The sequence below is a fragment of the Micromys minutus genome (genome assembly GCF_963924665.1).
Source record: "Micromys minutus genome assembly, chromosome: 2".
Classification (NCBI taxonomy): domain Eukaryota; kingdom Metazoa; phylum Chordata; class Mammalia; order Rodentia; family Muridae; genus Micromys; species Micromys minutus.
The window spans coordinates 21,805,459-21,825,625 of NC_137971.1; the positions used below are offsets into that span (position 1 = coordinate 21,805,459).

Consider the following 20,167-nt stretch of genomic DNA (forward strand, 5'->3'; position numbering starts at 1 on the left):
CAGTTCAATTTTCAATGACAAGTCATTATTCATCTTTTTAATTCTAGCACTTAGGAGTCAGAGGCAAGCAGAGCTCTGTGTTAGAGGCCAGCCTGATCTACAGCCATTTCGAGGACAGCCAGGACTACATAGAAAAACCCTATCTTGAAAACAACAAAATACAAACAAAAACAACAACAAAAGATTTTATTTTAGCCAGAGGTATTGTGGCACACATCTTTAATTCCAACACTCTGGAGGCAAGGGCCATCCTGGTCTATACAGTGAGTTCTAAGATAGTCCTTCCCCTGGTCCCCCAAAAAATTAAACAGCAAACAAAACAGTTCACATATGTATGTGTGTATTAAGGTTTTTTACTTAGTAAAATATATACAAAAATGACCATCAGAACTCTTAATAAACATTAAATAATAATAAACAATATAAAGATTAAGGCTAAAGAAACACTTAGTAAAGACACTTCTTAATGGTCAGATATCTGGTCACTGGAATCCACATGAAGTTGGAAGAGAAGCATGCAAAGCTCTCCAGACTTTCCACACGCACACTGTTCCATATGCACAATTCACATACACACAGGTGCACACTAGTGGTAAATAGCAGTGAGGAATATTTTGGAGCTAGAGGCAGCTTAGTGCTGCAGTGATTTACTATTCTTATAGAGGGTCAGCATTCAGTTCCTAGCATCTGTCAGGTTATAAGAACCACCTAGAAATTCCAGTTCCAGAAATTCTGGTTTCTACTGGTCTCTTGGGTACTGCACTCATACATGCACAAACATATGTGAATACACATACAATTAAGAATAAAAAATAAACCAGGAGGAGTGGCACATGCTTTGAATACCAGCAAGAAGGGGCAAAGACAAGCAAATCTCTGAATTTTAGGCCAGACTAGCGTACAGAGTGAGTTCCAGGATACACAGGGAGATCCTTATCTCAAAAGCAAAAAAATAAGTAAATGAATGGAGTGGCTTTGTGTTTAATCTGTTAAGCAAAAATTACATATAATTTTTAAAAAGTCACAGTAAACAAAACAAATTACCAGCCAATCTTTTACCTTAAACTCTTGTGTGACAGGGTCTATAGGGTATTCAATCATATATGGATGATTGCAGCACTTTCGAAGCAGCATCATTATATTCTGAAGCTTCAGGTTAACTTCAGATTCTATAGGGATATTACTTTCCACAACAGTCCTACAAAAGCACAGAAAGTATGTTAAGAAAGACAAAATTAAAAACACAATTTAGATATCTAAACGTCCCTTTAAACTCTTACCTCTCTCTGTTTACTTCTGGCTGTATTTGACTTATTAGTTTTTCTAATTCACTAGGGAACTGATCTAGTTCACTGTAATTTATTGACTTTCTACTTCGCCGTTTTGGTCTTCCGGTAGGACTTAGCTCAACAGTTTCCGTCTAAAGAGAATACATAAAAAACCATCTGTTTAAAAAATGCTGAAGCCAGGCGGTGAAGGTGTATGCCTAAGAAGCAGAGGCAGGCAAATCTGAGTTCAAGGCTAGCCTAGTCTACAATGTGAGTTCTAGGACTGCCAGGGCTACACAGAGAACCCATCTCGAAAAGTAAGTAAAAATAAAACAAAAACTCTGAAGTTCTAAATATAAATGAAATATACTTTTATGCACATGTGGTAATAAAGCAATCTCAATTTTTTAAATATAGTAGATATTACTTGAAATTTTGAAATATTCTTGAATCCTTTTGGTAACAGCTACATGTCTATAAAGAAACTGATAGTTAGAGAGGGCTGGTCTAGCTATAAGCCTTTAGAACAGTGACTCAAGATTCTGTGGCTGTAAAAATGGGCTTCTAAAGGTGTCGAGGTGGATGAGATAAAGGATTAACAAATATGGTTAACATACATGATACACTTGAATGAAAATGTTATGAAGCCTATTACTACTAGTGATGATTATGTCTGACTTTTTGTTTGGTAGTATAATGGATCATCAAACCCAGGCTGTTGAACATATAGGTACGTAAGTTGTAAACACAGATTTCCAACGAACACAAAACAACTAATATACAGATGACCACTTACAAGTTTAGGAGGACTGTAAGTAACAGAAAGTACCTTCTGCTTTGGGTCTTACTTACTCACAAAGTCCCAAGAACAGGAGAGACAAGACTAAAAATTAGTCATAAATTGTTATATCATCCCATCAACAGTTACTTCAAACTCACAATTACCTCACAAGATGCAAACATGTTTGCAATTGTGCGGTTCACAATAGCTTTATAAAATATCTCTTGTTTATTGCAAAGGGGTGCATAAACAACCACTTCTCTCTTAGGAGGGACTTCAAGAGCAACATCAGACTTCAGTCTTCTCAGTAGGAAAGGTGTTAAAATCTAAAATTTAAAAGGGAACAAATAAATATCAACATTGGTTATCTTTATCTCTCATTAGGCTCACTCACTCAAAACACCCTTTATCCTTTCTTCCTATTGAGTTTTAAAAGACTAATGCATCTCCTTGAGATTTCCTCATACCAGACCAGCACTTGATAACTAAAATGTGTGCGTGAGTGCGCACATGTTTACTCAAAGACATCATGACAAGTTTATACAAATAGTCGGATGAGCTGCACGTGCCTTTTAGTATTCCAGTGGCAGGGGCAGGTAGATCTGAATTAGAAGCCAACCTGGTATACAAAGAAACCTTCTCTCAGGGAAGGTAAGAAAGTTTACATAAATATATTTTGAAAAAGAAAATATTAACAATATATAGAGCAGTAAGTTACTCATAGCACACATTATGAACCACTGAGAAAAGATACTAGAACAAGTAATTCATAAAAAAGTAATTCATAAAAAATTTACAACAGATCCAGAGACGTTTGAGTTTCTCAATTCTTTGTTGTGCTAATGAGATTAAGCCTGGGTTTATCAACTTTTCTTCAGATTCTGAAAAATTTCTAGTCCTCAAAATTTGTATATGCAGATTCAACTAGTTTCATTTTTAAAGTATTTGGCCCTGTGTAATTTTTGTGAATATAAAAATTCCTTCAGAAGAGCAATTGCCTGTATTTCCAAAGCTTACATAATACACTGGGGAACTGGCTCAGAGGCAGAGTGCTTGTCTAGGACACACTCCCAAAATATAGGTGAGGAACAGTCTAAAAATATGGATAAAAGAGGCAATAAGAACTTAAAAACTTTTAACCTAGAATTTTCTTCCAAGAAGAAAGTACAGATATTTTAAATTTACTTATAAGAAAAGTGGTATAAAACCATACATAACGTAAGTATAGAGGGGCAGAGCAACGGGACACTAAAGCATTACTGAAATCCAATGTGCCTACCTAGCACGAGTCCCAGAACTCCAGAGGCAGGCAAATCTGAGTTTAAGGCTACTCTGTCTGTATTGTGAGGCCTGCCATGGCCGCATAGTGAAACCCCATCTTAAAAAATAAATAAAATGTAATGAACTAAATATTGACATAGAAAAACTTTAATCTTTTTAATGAAAATTTGTTTACTTCACAGAATCCAAATAAACACAAGCTTACAAAGTGACAGGTGAATGTAAGGACAACACATGTACACTGGGAAGGGACATGGAAGAGAAGGGTAATTATTTTTCAAGTCTCTTCTACAAAGTTTAACTCTCAAAATCCGTAATTTATTTTTAAGTATAAAGTGAGCAGAATAAGGAGATTTGGTACCTGGTGCAGCATATGTAAAACGTTCTGTTCTCTTTCTTTAGCTATAATATCTTCAGCAGTTTCAGAAAGACTAGTGATATCAAACCAAGACTCAAAGCTAAAATAGAAAATTACAAATCAATCTATTATATGAATTCAACTATATTAACATGGTACATGTTTACAATTTCATACATATACATCTATTTTTTGGAGATAGACGGGTTCTCATTCAGGTCGGGGTGACTCAAATTCACTGTAGATCTAAGTCTGACCATGAATTCTGGGTCTTCTTAAACTCCTCCACCTACAAGTGCTGCTATTACAGACATATGGTATTATACACAGCATAAATTTCATATTAATCTGTGTATTATAAAAAAGAACATTGTTCCAAGGATTCAGAGGCAATTTTATTTTTAAATAAAGTTAAAACTTCATCCAAAAAAAAAAGCAATTATGCTGAAATCTAAAAGATATTTTTTTCTAAAAAAGTCAAATCATATACAAGCCAAACACAAATGATACTATACTTTTTTTTCTCATTTGTTTTTGTCTTGCTTAGAACCTAGAACTTCAAGTATGCTAAGCAGAAGTTCTTTTTCACTGGGCTACATCTCTACTCCAAAGAACATATTTAATACACATCTTTTTCCATTCTGAAGATATTTTCAGAAAACTGTTGGAAAATATAATTTTAAGTTTAAATAGTAATACCAACAATACAAGTTTTAAGTTGAAACTGAGAAACTTACAAATGCTCACTGGCTAACTAGTCATATCATATTTTTAAAAAGCTTTTCTGCAGGCTTCCTTCTTTGAGATAAAAAAGTGTAAGCTGCCTGGGCTATTATGTAAGATGGAATTAGCTACATGAAAGTACCCGAGAAAGAAAGACAAAAAAATAAAATGAATATCCTATTAACTTCATGAGTATTCAAAAGTTCATGTTTTACGTTGACTGCTTTCATTGTTGTTGCTAATGTACATTATTATTTGGGGAAGCAGTGCACACATGCACCACAACACAGGAAGGGAGGTAGAAAAGCAAACTGCCGATGCCACAGCCTTAGGCTTTCAGGACTGAATTCAGGCCTTCAGATTTGGTGGTCTACACATGCTGCACCATCTTCCCCAGCCCCTTACAGAATTATTTTTGTTTCCTTTTAATCAATCTGTATGTTTTACGTCTTTATCTTCTCTCTCATATATTCTGTCAAAAGCAGAAACATAATATACAGCACCAAAAAAAAAAAAAAAAAAAGCTAAAATGGCATTTAAGTTCAGCTACCAAATAGAAAGGAATCAGTTTCAGCTAACAACACAGATTTTTGAGGTTTTAAGAAGACATAAAACAAGTAACTGCCTTACCTACCTTTTCAAGTCATCAAATACATCTGGCAACAAAAAGTTTAGCAATGACCAAAGTTCTGATAAATTGTTTTGCAAGGGAGTACCAGTCAAAAGAAGTTTGTTATCAGCATTGAACCGTTTTAACTCCCTGATTAGCCGGCACTTCATATTCTTAATCCTGTGTCCTTCATCTACTATTAAGTATTTCCAATAGCAATGCTAGAAAATGAATTGAGGAAAGAAATTTAAGAATCAATCTCATCATTTTTTCCTGGAAATATTTCTTCTACCCATAAAATTTCTCATGAGGAACATATATTGAATTCCATTAAATGTCATTTTAGTATCTACTAAAATTATTCCTTTCTCCGGTATCAGAAAGATAACAAATTTTAAAACCCAGCGAGTATTATGTCCTTGAAATTCAGCTCACTGGAAAACCCCAATATCATGTGCTAATATAATATCTTCATTCATTCTAAAGTCAGTCATCTTTAGCTTTTCCCCTTAGTGTTTTGCCATATGCCATTAGAGTCCTGAAAAACCAGTATCAAAATAGTAATAATAATAATAATAATAATAATAATAATAATAATAGATAAAAAAATCTTCCATTAGATACATGTTTTATTATGTTTTTTACTTTTTCTTTATTTACTTTGTTCATAGAGTGTATCTCAACATATTCCTGGTTGGCTTGGATCTCAGATCTACCTGCCTTTGCCTGCTGATTAGACTAGGATTAAAGGCTTTCTGAAGCACCAAGACTAGATTGCTCCAAAATTTTAAAATATTTTTGGAATTTTCATTTTGACACTTACATGTAAAATTGATACTGTTTTAATCTAATAATTTTTCTCAATTTCCTACACTGACTTTGGTGTTTCCTATCTTCAGAAGCCATATTTAGTAATAAATATTTTCAAAAAACATCACATATTTATGTTTGAGGTCCTAAAAATTGTTCTCACTTGTCCTTTACATTGACCAAGTAAGTAAAATAAAAAAATACATCCAGGTTATTTTGTAACTATACAGAAATATGCATGAATTCTAGAATCAGAAACATCAAACAGTCACGCCAAGATATCTTAATTGTATGATTAGCTAAAAATATATCTAAAAGGGGCAGGGAGTAGCTAGAGATGGCTTAGTGGTTAAGAGGACTTGTTGCTCTGACAAAGGATCTGGGTTAGGTTCTAAGCACACACATAGAGGCTCTGTCACCCCAAAGCCAGGGCATTCAATACTCTCTTCTAACCTCAGAGGGCACCAGGCCATGTGCAAGACACAAATACATATTCAGACAAAACACCCATATTTTATATTATGTGTATCATCAAATAAAAGACTTTACACATTACCTTTTTCTAAAAGTAATGATCAGATTAGATAAAATATATGAAATGAGGTACATTTTAAAATTATACAGTAAATTCCTAACAGTACTTTTTAAATTTAAGCAACTACAAAGGATATAGCTTTTCTGGTAACATAGAACCAGATAATCTGAATAATCTTCCATTATATAACATCTATTTAAAAGTGCAACATAAATGCAAAACAGCCTTTGCAAATGAATAAGTGAAAGACAAGAGAAAGATCAAGAGGAATGAGATGAAACTTAAGTAACAAGCAATCACTAAAACTCAGTGTCATATACAGCAACCTCATTACCTACTAAAATTAAAATCCTGGCAATGATTCAATAGCTCAGTGGGAAAGACAATATACGCAAAGAAAAGTGAAAATAAAACATAAGTCTTCAGGCTACACATTTAAATAAGATCAACATAAGAAAATGCATATTGAAGCTGGAGATATGGCTCAGCAGTTAAGAGCACTGACTGCTCTTCCAGAGGTCCTGAGTTCAAATCCCAGCAACCACATGGTGGCTCACAACCATCTATAATGAGAACCAATGCCCTCTTCTGGTGTGTCTGAAAGACAGAGACAGTGTACTCATATACATAAAATAAAAAAAAAAAAAACAAAAAGAAACAAGTTACAAGACAGAATGTAACCTGAATTATGCATAAACTATACCTGTTATCTCAACAGCAGTTATTTACCACAAAATAATTCTCATGTAGAATTACAAGTACTCCATATATTACTTCTTCAGTCAAGGTCTCACCATGTAGTGCTGGCTAGTTTTGTGAACCAAGCTAACATCAAACTCAGAGATCTGCCTACCCCTGCCTGCAAAGTACTGGAATTAAAGATGTGTCAACCATGCCAATACTATTTCTTCTATAAAGATGCTTGCTATAAAAAAAAAAAAAACTCTGCTCAGAGTGTGAGTGTGTGTGTGTGTGTGTGTGTGTGTGCGTGTTTTAAAGAAAGGGTATAACTATGTGGTCTATACTATCCCCAAACCACACCAATCCTACTGCCTCTGCCTTTTGAGAACTGAGAACACACCCATAATACACTTTTATTAAACTATAAAGCTGGGTAGGGAAGATAGCTTAGCAGTTAAGAGCAGTGGCTATTTTTCCAAAGGGTCTGCGTTCAATTTCCAGCAACCACATGGTGGTTCAGAACCATCTGTAATGGGATCTGATGCCCTCTTATGGTATACCTAAACACACCAGTGTACTCACAATTTACAAAGTAAGGACATAAATCTTAAAAACAAAAAAACGTATAAAGGTATGACTGTTGCCAACTATATTCAACAATACCATACATACAAATGGAACATTTGATGAACACTACTTGTGAATGTATTAGACATTATTACTCCACTTAAACCTGCGTGTTTTGATGTCATGTTGAAGCCACTATGTATGCTTACTTTCCTTGTTGCATGTAAAAAAAAAGTTAAAAGGTCTGGGCAGTCAGTGTTAATACATGCATACCTTTAATCTGAGCACTCTGGAGTGGATCTAGTTAAGTCTGGGGCTAGCTGGGTTTGAACAGTGACTTACAGGACAATCAGGGCTATGGACAAACTCTGTCTTAAAAAGACAAAGAAGCCACATGGTGGTGGCTCACAACCTTAATAGCAGAACTCAGGAGGCAGAGGCAGGCAGATCTCTAAATTCAAGGTCAGTCTGGTCTATAAAGCAAGTTCCAGGACAGGAAGGGCTGGACAGAGAAATCCTGTCTTAAAAAAACCAAAAAGACAAAGGGTAAAGAAAAAGGTAAGGATGAACTTAATTAGAATGAACATTACATTATCAGAGAAGAAAATCCAGAGAACTACACAACTCACATGGAATAGGTAAGAGAGAAAGGCAACTAACGGCATAGTAAAACAAGGATATTAATAAACAAACTGAAACAATGAAGAAAAAGAACTGAGAACACCCACAGTTCTAAAAGACAACACAGAAATGCTTTTCTGCAAATCTATTCATATTTGAGTAAAGCTGAACCAAGAAATAAATCCCAACTACATATCTCAAATTTATCTACAGCATATTTACATTAATGTGTAACCAATTCTAATACTTTTAATATGGCTACAGATTAAAATGTCAGTAATTCTAACAGATCTCAACCTTAATTACAATATTGCTATAGACAAATCTCCAGTTTATCAAGGAAATGCATCTACTACTCCAACCACAATAAAACAAAAGTTATTGGATGATTTTAATATAAGTTAAAAATCTGAGATTAGTGATCTACAAAGCAACCATCTGTACCTGTAAAGCATTCTGGTCTCTCATAGCTATTTCAAATGATGTGATTACCACAGGATGAATCTGCAATGTTCCTTGTCTTTTGTGGATATTCTTTACCAATTTTCTACGTTCCTCCCGGGTTCCATGATACAGCAGAGTAGGAATCTACAAGAGTATATTGGTTCATAGCAAAATATAAAGGATTTGGGAAATACAGACTAAGTCACTTTCTCAAAGAATATTTTAGTTCTATTTCCCTATAACTTAATTAACTGAACAAATCATTTGACTAACATAAGAAAGAAATAAAGGGGAAAAAAAATCCCTAAACCCACAAAAGCAAAACGAAGAGGTTTGTGGGTTTATGAAGCAGATGGGTACTTCAGAAATACTTCTCATAAGGCAAGGACATAGGTAAGAGAGCATGTGTATGCAAAACTTGTATATGTTTAACTTGAAAACAAATGTATAAACAAGTCCAAACAGTAATTCTTTTGTAATTAGTAACTTATTTAATAAGCTGATACACACAAGAAATGTTACAGGAGAAACAGTATGTATTAGGGTAAAAATTTAACAATACACAGAGGAGAATGGGACTGGAGAGATGACTCGGCTGTTAAGAGCACCAGCATTTACTGTTCCTCTAAAGGACCCAGGTTCAAATCCCAGCACCCACACAGCAGCTGACAACTGTCTGTAACTCCAAGATCTGACACACTCATAGACATACAAGCAGGCAAAGCACCAATGTACATAAAGTAAGAACGAGGAAGGACCTGCTTCCATTTCCAATTTTCACATTGATTCACTGTCTGTAACTCCAGTTCCAGGGCATTTGATGGCCTATATTAGCACCAGGCACTCATGTAGTACACATTTTAAAATGATTTTTTAAATAAGAATAAACATGATTATGATGAAGCCAATTGGATGAAGAAGCAGACTAGAAAATCCAAGGTCAGACTGGGCTAAACCTATCTGAGGACAGCTGGGCTATACAGAGTGAAACTGTGTCTCAAAAACAAGCAGAAAAATAAAGACAACAACAAAAAAAAAAAAAAAGGAAAAAACTTAATGTACATCTGACTCAGAAGAAATAATTTATGAAATCCCAAAATAATTTAACGAAATCTTCAGCAAAATGAATCAGACTACCAATCCCAATTCTTTATGTAAATCAAAGAATGGTCCTACTCAAAGCGTTAAGCCAAATCAGATGCAATGTATATAAAAATCATTTCAGTTACTGAGTGGTCTATAGTTCATGTAATAAATATATGCAATATATTAATGTAAAAATATATCTTACTTCTGGAGTAAATCTTTTGAATTCAGCCATCCAATTAGGAAGTGTAGACAAAGGGCCACAAACAAGGAAAGGTCCTGGTACTCCCCTCTGAATCATCAATGCAATTGTAGCAATGCACTGAACAGTCTTTCCCAAACCCATCTCATCTGCTAAGATGCCATTAATTCCATTTTCCCAAAGCATCTGTACAGAAGAATACATTATACATAAATGTTAATACAAACATTTGAATTAACAAAGACTTCATTTTTAAAAGCATAAACAATCCTATGAATCTAGCCTACTAATATACACTCTAAGTTATGAGAAGTCCTTTATCTAGGACATAGAAAGTGTTGAAGGGCCTAACACTCATTTTAAAAGTTAAAATTTCCACTTTAAAACACTCAGGAAATACACACAGGGGACTGGAGAGATGACTCTGCAGTCAGGAGCACTTGCTTCTCTTCCACAGGATCCCAGTTAAGATCCCAACATCTACACTGGGTATTCCACAATCACCTGCAACTCCAGTCACAAAGCATCTAATGCTCTCTTATGGCTTTATACAGACAACCACTGCAAAACATAAAACTATGAGGTGTACATGTACCACTCAACAAACACAAAAAATGTTTTTAAAAAAGCCATGCAAATATTTCTATACTAAAATTGAAATTTTTGAATAGTAGAGTATCATGCTACTTAATCAAAGAAAAGAATCCATATGCAATATCAAAATTTAAAACTTATGATCAGGTGTGGTACCACATATTTTTGATCCCAGCATTCAGAAAGCAGAGGAAGATGAACCTCTGAATCCAAGACTACACTAGCCTAAGAATGTAGTAAAACTAGGGTCAACCAAAGCTACAGAGTGAAACTGTGTCTCTAAAAACAAAACAAAAGCAGGTAACTCAAGGGCTGGGGAAATGGATCAGTGAGAAAAGTGCTCACTGCACTAAGTCTAAGAAACTGACTTTGGAAACCCAAACCACACAAACTGGACACAGTAAAACACATGCACTTGTAATCTCTCTCCTACAAAAACAGGAGTCTCAAGCTCCTGAGCCAGCTAGTAAAGTACTTTTACTCATGCATATACCTAGAATGACAATTCCACACAGGTTTCACAGGGAATGCAATGCCATCCTTTGACGAGTTGGATGCAAACCAGCCTCAGTTAAATATGAAACTTGCTTCTCTTTCAAACAAAAACAAAAATGTCTTAAAAACAAAAAATGGTGCCAAGTGCTCAGCAGATAAAAGCCCTACTACACATGCTAGGCTACACTGTACTCAATCCTCAAGGTGGGATCAACCAAAGTTACTCTGACACCCTCAAATCATACACCATGGCCGCACATGAGTCAACCCATATCTCTCTCTCTCTCTCTCTCTCTCTCTCTCTCTCTCTCTCTCTCTCACACACACACACACACACACACACACACACACACACACACACACCAAATAAATATAAAGATGATAATGATGATGATGATAAAATCTGGAATGGCATGATAGCTTAGCAGATAAAAGTGTTTGGCATGCAAGCCTGCTAAGTTAAATTGTAAATATTCACATAAAGGTGGAGAGAACAGACTCCACAAAATCATCTTCTGATATATACACATGTGCACATACCCTCAACCCCCACATAGACACAAAATTAAAAAAGAAGAGAAGACAACTCATTACCCTAAGCCATTCCATGCCTTCTACTTGGTACCATCTCATCACTCCTCCCGTGAAATGCTTTGGTTGTTGAAAGGGTACAGGCTGTCCATTACATTTCCGAACTGGGTCAAAAAAGAATTTAGAATTCTGTCTAACAGTTTGAGACAATCTATCTTTAATCATACTATTTGAATCCTTATTTTTCTGAAGATCTTCTACACAAAGATTAGTAGTGGAAGAGTTTTCATCCTGTAATGAGAAATGTTTAATTAAAGTCTTGATATTAAATGCTACTATGTACCCTATTTATCTACCAGAAAATGCAGCAGGCTGGTGGCATAGCTCAGTAGGTAAAAAAGCACTTGCTGTGGAAGCATGGAGACTTGAGTTAGAATGAGAAAACCACTGATTTTAAAGTTGTCCTAACTTTCACATATACACTGATGGGCACACACACACAGATCATGCATTACACTTTTTTTTCCCAAAAAAGAAAACATAACAAAATCTACAATACTGAAGTTACTAGTTCTAGAAAATAAAGCTGTATGTACAATCACAATCTCCAAGACCTTCCTTTTCCCAAATGTGAAGTCATTAAAAAAAAAAAAAGTTAACAGTGCATAGAGATGGCTTAGATCTTCATAGTTAGGAGATCTTGCAGAACAGAATTCACTCGTCTACTACTCTACTCGTCACCCACCTCTACTCCAGCTCTGGGAAAGCCTTTTATGGCCTCTTCAAGAACTCAAATGTATTTGTATTGTATAGACAACATAAATAAAAACAATCTTTAAAAAAGAAATGCCAATATATATCTATTTTTGAAGCTCAATAACAATAATCAATTATAGATTTTTACCAGTTAGAAAAGCCTTCTTTGTTTGTAACTTAACTACCTCCTATGCATCTCAGGCTGGCTCAAACTCATAGTCCTCCATGCACACCTGAGATAACTGGTTATACCAGATTCGAAATGCCATTCTCTCCTGTTCAAAAGTGTTAGAAGAAGCAAAATGGCTCAACATTTGCTAGCAACCTTAATGATGGTCTGACTTGTTCAATCCTAAGGACCCACACATGATAAAAAAATAATTTCTGCAAGTTACCCTGATACCTGCATGCCATACATCCAATAATTAAACTAATATAAAACAAACAAGTAAACAAGGGACAGCAAGATGGCATAGCAGGTAAAGGACCCTTCCATTAACCTATTCTTCTGAGCTCCATAGCACATGCCAGAGCATGCACATTCATTCATGCACACAGAAATACAAATAGTAATAAAATTTATAAGTCTTACCTCATTTTCCTTATGTTTTTTAGCCACTGACAAAATTTCCTAAGATTGAAAACATAAAAATAATGTTTAAGACTACCACTTCTACCACGGTCTAGTGGTGCATGTCTTTAATACCAGCACCAAGGAGGCAAAGACTGGAGGATCTGAGTTTAAACCAACCCTGGTCTACAAAGTTCCAGGATAGCTAAGACTTTTAAACAGAGAAACTCTGTCTCTAAAGAATAAAACAAAACAAAACAAAAAAAAGGACTACCATTTCCACACCCCCACCAACATGATCCAGGTAAATTACTCTCATCTTTAATTAAAGATGTGTCTTTTTACAACAAACAGTGGTGAATACACAAATACATGGCTGACTGAGATAGGCACTAGCTTTAGTAGCCAGCATTGTGAGGAAAAAGGGAGATGGGTGGGGGAATTGAGGACTGTTGTGAAGTAGCAAGAGCTCAGAGACAAGAACTGCGATGAAATACTTTAAAGCATGAGCTGGGAATAGCATATGACTTTAACCCCAGAAAGGCAAAGACGCACTGATCTAGCACTGTGAGTTCAAGACCAGCTTTACTACACAGCTAATTCTAAGATAGCCAAAGTTAAACTGTAACTTTTCCCCCCTGCCTCAAAGGGGGGGGGAAGATAAAAAATTGGGAAAATGGCTCAGAAAGTAAGAAAGATTACTATATAATCATAATAAGTACCGGAATTCAGATTTCAATATACATAATAATCAGGGCACTTCACAAATGACTTAACTACAGCTCCAAGGAACTTCAGGCCCTCTTCAGGTCTTTATTATGTACAAAGGTGTGAGCATTTATAAACCACAGATTCATGGATTCCTTCCACGGCTGGTACCATCCTCCTGCATGAGCACATCTTAGCATCTCTGCTGTAGCCCCACACAAAGCAGTCTATGCATCTCCACACACTGTTCCTATAAGCCAGAAAGCTCTACTCTACTTTCTCCACAAGGTTATAATTTTATTAAAATCCACTCGATACTTAATAAACATGATGAAGGTTGATGTACCTGCACACTATTGTATACCCAACACTCAGAAAGCTAGCTAGGGCAGCAGAATCCCGAGTTAGAGGCCAGCCTGATTTATACACTAAGACTTTGTATTAATAACAACAACAAAAAACTATTGTTAGGGTTAAAGAAATGGCTCAGTGGTTAAGAGCACTGTTGCTCTTCCAGATGACCTAAGTTCAATTCCTAACACTCACATGGTAATTCAACAATCTTTCTGTAATTCTGGTTCCTGGGGATCTGATGTTCTGTTCTGGATTGAGGACACTGCATATCTATGTAAGTAGGCAAAACCATGCAAATAAATTAATTTTTTTTCATCAAATGAATATCTTTTACTTAAGACAGGTCATATCTAGCTTGAAACAATGTAGACCAGGCAGGCCTGGAAACTAGAGATCCACCTGCTTCTGCGTCCCAATTGCAGGAATTGAAAAGCATGCATCACAAAGTCCAATTAAATAAACACATTTTTGTTAAATTTTTGAGACAGGGATTTCTCTGCATCTTTGGCTGTTCTGGGACTTACTCTGCAGAGTAGTGTGGCCTTGTATTCATAGAAACCTGCTTTCTTGTGCCACCAAAATATGGGATTAAAGGCATGTACCACCACTATCCAGCAAGTAAATATACTTTTTAAATTTATTTATTTATTGAATGTATATGAGTACATTGTAGCTGTCTTCAGACACACCAGAAGAAAGCATCAGATCCCATTACAGGTGGTTGTGAGCCACCATATGGTTACTGGGACTTGAACTCAGGACCTCTGGAAGAACAGTCAGTGCTATTAACCGTTGAGCCATCTCTCCAGCCCAAGTAAATACATTTTTAAAGTAAAGCCACCCCAACAGAGGAGCTAAAGAAAGGACTGAAGGGGTTGAAAGGGTCTGCAACCCCATGGGAAGAACAAAATTATCAACTAACCAAACCCACCACAGCTCCTGGGGATTAAAACACCAACCAATGAGTTCACATGGAGAGACCCATGGCTCCAGGTGCATTTGCAGCAGAAAATATCATACTCTGGCATCAATGAAAGGAGAGGACTTTGGTTCAGCAAAGGGTCGTTTTCCCAGTGTACAGAAATGCTGAGGTAGGAGAGTGAGGTTGGATGAGATTGTCTGATAGGAGATTAACACCTGAATTGTAAATACAAAGAATATCCAACAACAAAAAAAAACCCGGTAAAACCAACAGTATATTTTAGACAACATGAAATATTATGTCATCTCCTTATATTATTACCTCTTTTGACATGACCTCTGAAATATTGTAAGATTCATCTTCTCTTCCTCTTTTCTTTTTCATGACTATAAATAAGAAAAAACCATTTAACTTATAATAGCAGCTAAAAACAAAAGTACAAACATACATCGTTTAAGCTGGAACAAAATCAATTTACCTGGATTCTCTTCATTTCCATCTGGATTTTTACCCTACAAAACAAAGATTTAGAATGTTAGTATTTTTAAATTTTATATGTTCTCCCTACAAGTTCATCTGTGCACCCTGTGCAAACCTGGTGCCAATAACAGAAGAGAACATCAGATTCCCCTAAAAAGAACCATGAATGTGAGCCAGGTGCTGGTGGCACACGCCTTTAATCTCAGCACTTAAAGAATCAGAGGAAGGTGCATCCTGGTCTACAGAGCAAGTGTCAAGATAAACCTGTCTGAAAAAACAACAGAACAAAAGAACCATCATGTGGATACTAGGAATAAAAGCCAGGGCCTCTGGAAGAACATGCAGTGCCCTTGATTGCTGAGCTATCTTTTAAGATCCTAGAATGTTATTTTTACTAAGGATCCTTATGTTATTACACTTCCTTTTATGTTTGTTTGTTTTGAGAGATTCTCACTGTATAGCTTTAGCTGGCCTAGAATTCATTAACCAGATGATCGACCTTATAATTTCATGATCATTTTGCTTGTGTGTATTCCAGGTTATATAAATGGTATTGATCAGGGACTGTAAAGATGACTCAAGGCTTAACAGTACTTCCTGTTCTGGCAGACAACCAGAGTTTGGTTCCTAGAAGCCACACTGGGCCAGTCACAACTGCTTTATAGGATTCAATGCCCTATTCTAATACTCCATGACCACTCAAACATAGTTGGGTGATCACACAAATATATATATAATAAAAATATCAATATAAAAGACTTCCTGATGTGGTAGTGCCAAATACTTAATCCCAGCATTCCAGAGTCAAAGACAGGCAGAGCTCTGTGAATTAGAGACCAGTAATATAACGTCCCTATTCATCATGCTCACACAAAAAACCCCAGAACTCAGTGAGTCCCAAAAACAAATAGATATGAACATAGAAGAACAAAATGTTAGGGAGAAGGGATTCAATGAAAGTGAGTAAATGGGATAAATACAACCAAAATACTATCAATAATTATGTTTAAAAAAAAGGGGGGGGGGGGCCAGGGAGATGCCTAGACAGTTTTAAGTGTGAAAACTAGTTTAGATTCAAGAACCCATGTAGATGCTAAGTGAGCATAGTGTCCCCAGTGAATTCTAGAGCTCTCTGGAGAAAGCAGGTTAGCTAGTCAGAACATACTGGTAAGTAACTGAGACTCTGCCTCACAAACATGGAATAACCTAGGAAGCCTCCAAACACCAACCCTGGTATTTCATACATGTACACATGTAAATATTCATAAGCCTTCAGACACACCACAAATACATATAAAAATAAAAGGATAGTTTAAAGGTTTTTTTGGTTTTTTTTTTGTTTTGTTTTGTTTTTTAATTTGAAGGGGGAGCAGGAACAATGGTTAAGTGTTTAGGAGCACTGGCTCCTTTCCTAGAAGTTCCAGGTATAAGTCCCAGCACCCACCTAGCATCTCACAATGCCCTCTTCTGGCCTCTCCAGGTACCAGGCACACATGTGTTTTAAATGTGTGTTTGTATGTATGTATGTATGTATGTGTATGTATATATGTGTAAGCGTACACACACACATACACAGACTCTAACTCATATTCATAAAATAAAAATGCATCTTTAAAAAAGATACACTACCCATTAAGAAAACTTGTAAAGAGCTGAAAATTAAAGTAAACAAACAGCAAACAGATGGACAAGCTAAATATATAACACCCACTTCTGGCTCTCAGGGGTATTCCACACATGGCATACTTACACACATCCAGGCAAAACAAAAACATACATATAAATTAGTATTTTAAAAAGACAATGGAAGAATAAATCTGAAATTAGGTAGATGATGAAATAAATAACAATTTTCTCAAAAGAACTGAATCTTTCAGTGGTAGATCATGTATTTAACATATATTCAAGACCAATCCATAGCACTAGAAGGGAAATCCTGGTTTATTATATTACCTCTGTAACTTTTAATGACCGTTTTTTTTTCTCCAACTTCTCTTTCTTCTTCTGTTCCTGTAAGGTAATTTTTCTCCTTAGGACATGTGACAAAAAGTACATATTACAATTACAACATCATGTATTCAATTTTTTAATCACCTAATAATTAAAAATAAGAATTTCTAGGCTTCATGGGATTATAGGAAACAGATTTGTCCTCTTCTGCCATACAGAACTAAATACAGTTCCAATATATTAGACAAGTGTTTTCAAAAGGACAGTAAATTCTGAGAAGAAAACCTTCTGACTGCTTAGCTCACAGCCTGAGTTCAATCTCAAGGATAAATAAACAGAAACCAAGTCTTTGAGATGAGATAAAACTCAAAACTGAAAACTTGTAACATCTCCAAGGTCAAGTACCAGAGAGAACCGTGAAGCACAGAGAAAGCTGGTATGTCCATGGGCAAAGCCATAAGACAACCAACTGAACATTAAATTGGTAAAACAATCTTCGTATTTAAAAAAAAAAAAAAAATCAGGAAAAGGAATAAGTTTACTCCCTAGACTAAAAAGTCCTACAAAGCAGTGCATGGAAGACAAAGTTATTCCTAAACTAAAAGCTATGCCATATTTACATTATCATTTGTCTTAACAAAATGTCATTTTCTTGTCTGTATGTTAGCACATCTGTAAGGAAAGGTTGCCAGGTCTGAGATCAAACACCTTTACCTGCTCAGCCATCTCATGGGTCCTGTCTCTTCCATTGTAAGCAAGTGATGTAAATGTACTGACTCACATCAGTCTAAGAGATGACTAAAACAGAAGCTGTCTTGTAATTCATTAAACTTAAGACTTATTTTGTGCTTATTATTTTACCACAAAGATTTGAACAAGGTTTCTAAAAGGAAGACCTTTGGCAAATGTAGTAAAGTCTTAGTTGATCACTGTGATAAAGACAAATACACTCTGGAAAATGCTCTAAAAGCTAATGAGGTTGAAGTAGGTAGCTAACTTTCTTTAAATCTTGCATTAAATCTCGTGAGAAACAAAAGCTAGAAGACAATTTTTTTAAAAAAATCACAGGAGGGAACTAAAATACTAAAGAAAAAATCATTAATTATTATTTGTTTATTTGAGGGGTACAGGTAACACGATACACATAGTCAGACAGCTTTCAGGAGGCAATATTATTCTACCGTCTAAGTGTCATGGATCAAATTCAGGTCTTCAGGTTTAGTGACTTTAACCTATTGAGCCAACTCACTGTACAGAAAAAAAATTCCTCAGAAGCAGTATCTTGTTTTTTAACTTATTAACAGGATGAGCTGGCACATACCTTTAATCCCATATATATGTGTACCATATTCATGCCTATGGATAGTTGCAAGCCACCATGTGTGCTGGGAACTAAACCCAGGTCCTCTGCAAGAATGGCAAGTGCTCTTAACCACTGAGACATCTCTCCAGCCCCACAAGTTAAAAAAAAAATCTTTCAAAAGTTTGAAGATAAAGTTTTCAAACATGAAGAAGATATTCAGATACACTATAAGATCACCAAGGGAACATGCAAATAAAATCCGTAATACTAGAAAACATATCAGCACAGAGTAGCAGTGGAGAAACTGATGAAGGTAGACATGATGAAAAACTTGATGGGAATATTCATACAACTGTTGTACCCTTCCCAGGTATACATGTATCCACAAATAGAAACTGTAAGTGTAGGGTTCAGTGTATTCAGAGTACTCAGTATCTGAGATGAACCGTAACACTTGATTAAAGCCCTAGCACTGCCAAAGAAAATAGAGATGAAGAGAAAGTGGCTGCACATGATAGTGTTATGACTATAATCACAGCACTTAGGAAGCAGAAATAGATGAATCCTGAGTTAAAAGCCAGTCTAAAAAATAGACATATTTGAGACACATCTCAAAAAAAAACAAAAACAAAAACAAAAAACCCAAAATGTGCAATTCAGTGCTCTTCAAAGCATCAAAAATAATGATATTTTAAGAAATGAAGGGAGCTGGGGAGATGGCTCAGTGGATAAGAGCACTAATTGTAATTCTAGGTCCTGAGTTCAATGCCCAGCAACCACATGGTGGCTCACAACCATCAGTAATGGGATTTGATGCCCTCTTCTGCTCTGTTTGAAGACAGCTGTGGTATACTCATATAAAGAAAATAAATCTTTAATAAAAAAAGAAAGAAATGAGATGCTTACTTAAAAATAAAATTTTAAATTTTAATTCTATCTTTAAAAATTTTTTAAATACACTGCATAATAAATCTGAAAATAGAAAGAAAAAAGTGCATATCTAGTTAACCTACATATCGAGGGGAAAAAACTAGGTTTTTCCTATTCTTTCATCAACAATTACCTGCTCAAACTTTTTTCCTTAACTGGTAAAACTTAACTCTTCTTGTCAACATAAAGCAGAGAGTAAATGTACAGCTGCTAAACAGTATCAGAATTCAATTCAGTTCAACTCTGACATAATCTCTGTCCTAGAGTACCAGGTCTTAGAGACTAAATGCTTAGACTCCCAGTCCTCAATCACTCTGCCAAATGAAATGTTCAAGTTGTTCAGCCTTTGTTTTGACCATGAAATGTGGTCTATTACAAGATACTGATGAACACCTAATAAAGACATAGGTAAAGAACTGCATGGCAAAAGGGGCTTAGGCTTCAGTGCTCTCTTCAGAACACATTTCTTCTAACTGATCCATAAATGGATGCTCCTACAGGTACCAATGATTAAAGCATTGACCACAAGGGAACAACAAACAACTTTCTTTGAGCGTGGTATACACCTCTAATCCTATTTCAGCTTGTGAGTGACTAACCCCCAGT

General features: G+C 35.6%; 1 protein-coding gene across 4 annotated transcripts in view; it reads right to left on the reverse strand.

Moving 5' to 3' along the window:
* The window catches only part of HELLS (helicase, lymphoid specific), a gene marked incomplete at its 3' end in the record, with an annotated part of 33,929 nt that overhangs the window by 8,198 nt on the left and 5,564 nt on the right, over positions 1-20,167 (reverse strand). Inside the window, exons 3-14 of one of the 4 annotated variants that reach the window (XM_080911491.1) lie at positions 17,332-17,388; positions 15,377-15,410; positions 15,220-15,284; positions 12,936-12,974; positions 11,651-11,878; positions 9,971-10,153; positions 8,776-8,823; positions 5,046-5,242; positions 3,692-3,788; positions 2,214-2,375; positions 1,281-1,420; positions 1,060-1,198 (exon numbers count right to left, since the gene is read on the reverse strand). In XM_080911491.1, coding sequence (XP_080767617.1) covers positions 1,060-1,198; positions 1,281-1,420; positions 2,214-2,375; positions 3,692-3,788; positions 5,046-5,242; positions 8,776-8,823; positions 9,971-10,153; positions 11,651-11,878; positions 12,936-12,974; positions 15,220-15,284; positions 15,377-15,410; positions 17,332-17,388 — 1,389 coding nt within the window. Of the gene's footprint in view, positions 1-1,059; positions 1,199-1,280; positions 1,421-2,213; positions 2,376-3,691; positions 3,789-5,045; positions 5,243-8,679; positions 8,824-9,970; positions 10,154-11,650; positions 11,879-12,935; positions 12,975-15,219; positions 15,285-15,376; positions 15,411-17,331; positions 17,389-20,167 lie in introns of all 4 variants that reach the window. The other 3 variants (XM_080911490.1, XM_080911493.1, XM_080911492.1) reach the window with 3 other exon arrangements.